Here is a 4,042-nt window from a genome sequence, read left to right as displayed (position 1 = left end):
AAAAAGAACAAATAAGAACACTGATCTTAAAGCAAAAAAGGGACACACGGCACATATGTAATTTTACACTTGCTTTGGACATAAAATATTTCTTTGTTTACAAGACAACCATGGCAGACAATGAACATGTATACTTCACAAAGTACATGATTTTCTCCGATTAAGATACAATCAAGCCCCTTCTACTCCTGAGAGGAGCGGTGTCGTCAAATCCGATTGAGTACAAATTTCCTGTGGAATTTAAATTTTTTTCAATCAATTTCTGGAAGTATTCATAAACATGCCTAGCAACTTCGAATGATTGGTAATCAAACTTAATCAATTTAAGGGATGGACGACCTTCTGGGGAGGAGCGTTGTCAGAGAATCCAATGCCCTTCCTCTTGGTGGGGAAGATGATGAACACAAAGCTGGACAGAAACGCCATGCCCATTGGCAGATTCTTGAGCAGCTCTTCGGTGTTCCTGTTGGCGTCCGGGAAGAAGCAGTTCTGCAGCCCAACGTCGCTGAACGCCACCGTGAGGAAAACCACAGCCGCGACGAAGGCGTGCATGAAGTCCAGCGGCCGGAGGCGGAGCCTCCGGAATTGATCAAGATCGTGCCACTCCTGCTTCTCCTCCTCGCTGGAGAAGTTGAACACATTGAAGCCACGCGGTGTGGCAAAGCCGTAATATAGCTTTCCATCGCGGCGACCGACGATGCTATCTGTGAAGGAGAAGAAGAGGCACGCGGAGGCAAGGACAGCGACCAGCATCCCAGTGAGCCACTGGTTGGAGGTCTCACACTTGCCATGGTTGGTGAAGGACGGGGACAGTGCCTGGTAGGCTAGCACCGTGCCCGTCGGCAGGAGCTGCGCCAGGTTCGCGACGCTCGACATGACCGTGGCCGGTGCAGGCCCCTTGGTAGTCATTGGCGGTGCTGTGCCGGCGGCTGTTATCTCACCGTCGTCCTCTTTGGTCAGTGGATGTATCTGGACCGCGATGGATGACGATGAAAAAGAAGAGGCCATTGTACTTACTGTGCTAGCTAGGAAAGTCGGAATACGTACTCCATGCTGATCGACAAGTAGCTGTTTATATAGACACAGAAATCCTATGCGAATGATTCCAATGTCCAAGTTAGCTAGGTTGGCGCGTTGATTAGTCTTACTTGGTATTGCTGCATGCTGAAGGGCTCTACGTGAGTGCATGTACCTGGACTTCAACTCTCTAGCTAGTTTTGATTAATGTAGTTAGCAGCCAGCACGTGAATTTAATTGGTAATATATGCTCTGTAAGTCTTTCTTCCAGGAAGGTGAGGAAGGAGAACTAGTGGCTAGTCATCTGCTCGTACTTAAGTGCGCCACTTTTTACTCAAGTTAATTTCCTCCGTAGATCTACTCCGTTCCAAATTACATCGCACATAAAAATACGAATAAAATTATTATTGTTCAAAGCATAACAGAACAAAAGAGGCCATGCATTTTGGAACTGTAGAAAACTTGTGGCGACAAGGATATAATTTTGGAAACCACAGGATATAATTTTGGAAGTGAGAAACCACGGGTCCGTGAAAATTTTGGAACTGTAAAAAACTTGTGGCGACAAGGATATAATTTTTCTAGGAACACCAAGTACAACACAGACGTACTCACACCACACCATCACATGGACGCACTCACACAATGTGTATAAGATTGGAGTCACGAAGCTCAACACTGAAACAGGCCTCGCCAGACGTAATGTCACCTCTGATTGGAAAATAGTTCACATTAATGAGAAACCAAAGCGGCAAATCTGGAGTTTGCTCTTGTGGCTTGGGGTAGACCCATTCTCCTACCATGCAATCAAAGGTTGGACGTTGGTTGTTACGTATGTACTAGAAATACACATATTCAATTTTTTTGTTTTACACAAGCGGAACATGTATTTGCACATACAATTATTATTTTTTGTGTAGTTATCTTATATGTAGGGTTCTTCCCAATTAATTTAAATACTTATCCTAAATTTATGTACTAATTAATTTATACAATTATTTATACAATTATGTTAATAATTGTAAAATGAAGTGGGGGTATGATGAAGACAGGTAAGGAAGAAGTGTTGTGTTGCAAAATAGGAGAGAACTCTTGAGGCAAACTGGATTTAGTTCATGATCATTTTTGTAAAATAACAACATCGATCTTAAAGCAAACAAAGTGAATGGATGGTTGTGATAGTCCTAGGAGGTTGGGGTGCTTACTACATAACTTGTACAGTTGATCTTTTTTGGAAGAAAAACTATTTGTTTATACGAAACTATGACATACAATATATATACTTGCAAAACTTCATGTGTTTCTCTGGTGACTTTCATTACTATGACATAATAGAACTACATTGTCTGGTTACAACAAACAAGAGACTGGAAGTTGAACAAGTTGATGATGCGGGAAGAAAATAGTGAATTCACACAGTATTAAGAAACCCACATACACACACTTTGGAGCGAAAAAGTTGATAGCAAACCCTACCAGTACAAAAACAAATGATTGTAACATCCACCCCATCATATTATATGGCAGCATAAAATTTATGAACACTTAGTCTAACATGGGTGGCAACTAAATACGCTTTCACTGATCTTTTGTTCTTCAAATTCTTGGTATCAAACTTTGTTCAAGGGATGGACGACCTTCTGGCGAGGAGCCGTGTTATTGAATCCGATGCCCTTCCTTTTGGTGGGGAAGATGATGAACACAAAGCTGGACAGAAACGCCATTCCCAGTGGCAGGTTCTTGAGCAGCTGTTGTGTGTTCCTGCTGCCATCCGGGAAGAAGCAGTTTTGCAGCCCCACATCGCTGAACGCCATTATGATGAAAACCACTGCCGTGAAGAAGGCATGCACAAAGTCCAGTGGCTGAAGGCGGAGCCTCCGGAATTGGTAGAGATCATTCCACTCCTGCTTCTCCTCCTCGCTGGAGAAGTTGAACACGTTGAAGCCACGCAATGTGGCGAAGCCGTAATATAGTTTTCCGTCGTGGCGACCCACGACGCTGTCGGTGAAGGAGAAGAAGAGGCAGGCGGAGGCGAGGACAGCAACCAGCGCCGTGGTGAGCCACTGGTTGGAGGCCTCGCACTTGCCGTAGTTGGTGAATGACGGGGCCAACGCCTGGTACGTCAGCACCGTGCCCGTGGGCAGGAGCTGTGCAAGGTTCGCGACACTCGACATGACCTTGTTCAGGGTAGGCGTTGGCGCTGCCGTGCCGGTAGCTCCTATCTCACTGTCATCGTTGTTGATTGGTGGAATTATCTGGTTCGCCGTGGATGACCCAGAAGAAGAAGAAGAAGAAGATGCCATTGTACGTACATCTGTGCTTGATCAGGGGGCGCTCGTGTCCTAAGGAATGTTCAACTTGCAGTTATATAGGCAAATTAATCCGATGCGGATGATTCCAAAGTCCAAAGTCCAAGCTCGGTACACCTGCATGCACGTATGCCTTGGTTTGAACCACTGAAAAAAAATAGTGCGCGCTCGCTAAATAAATTAATATAAAATGTCTCGCTAATTGCACACTAGCATATGCTAATAACGTATATTAAGGGTGGCAGTATTTTGTCATTGGTTTCAACTCTTTATTTTTGGCGGATGATTGGTTTGAACTCTCTAGCTAGCTGTGTTTAAAAGTTGGTGTAAATTGTAATTAATTATAACCATGACTACTTAAGCTAGCACGTTCATTTCATTGGCTTGTGTGTGTGTGCGTGTGCGTGTGTGTGTGTGTGCGTGTGCGTGCGTGTGCGTGCGTGTGTGTGTGTGTGTGTGTACGCTATTCAAGTCTTGTTCCGGAAAGGTCAGCAAAGAGAACTAGATAAGCATCGATCGGCTTGTGTATAAGTATGTACTCCCTCCGCCTAATATAACGTAAGACGTTTTTTGACAATACATTATGGGACGGAGAGAATAATTTTTAACTCACTTGAATTTCCCACCTGTCTCCCCTGGCTGGTTGATTTCCATGGGCATTTCTGAAAGTGATAAAGCTGAACCTTGCACGCAAGCATGACAATAGTTACTTGTGT

The 4,042-nt window shown here is 44.3% G+C and overlaps 2 protein-coding genes across 2 annotated transcripts; both read right to left on the bottom strand.

Annotated features, from left to right (window-relative positions):
- Positions 1–309: 309 nt before the first annotated feature.
- On the bottom strand, positions 310–1,007 carry LOC125541339 (protein DMP10-like). The gene has a single exon (XM_048704780.1). The coding sequence runs from the start codon at positions 907–909 to the stop codon at positions 319–321; it is 591 nt and encodes a 196-aa protein (XP_048560737.1). The 5' UTR covers positions 910–1,007; the 3' UTR covers positions 310–318.
- Positions 1,008–2,627: 1,620 nt separating this feature from the next.
- LOC125535534 (protein DMP10-like) lies at positions 2,628–3,320 on the bottom strand. The gene has a single exon (XM_048698601.1). The coding sequence runs from the start codon at positions 3,318–3,320 to the stop codon at positions 2,628–2,630; it is 693 nt and encodes a 230-aa protein (XP_048554558.1).
- Positions 3,321–4,042: the final 722 nt, after the last annotated feature.

Source organism: Triticum urartu, chromosome 2 (assembly GCF_003073215.2).
Source record: "Triticum urartu cultivar G1812 chromosome 2, Tu2.1, whole genome shotgun sequence".
Taxonomy (NCBI): domain Eukaryota; kingdom Viridiplantae; phylum Streptophyta; class Magnoliopsida; order Poales; family Poaceae; genus Triticum; species Triticum urartu.
Note: the sequence above shows the minus strand (reverse complement) of the source record. Positions and strands in the feature narration are given on the sequence as shown.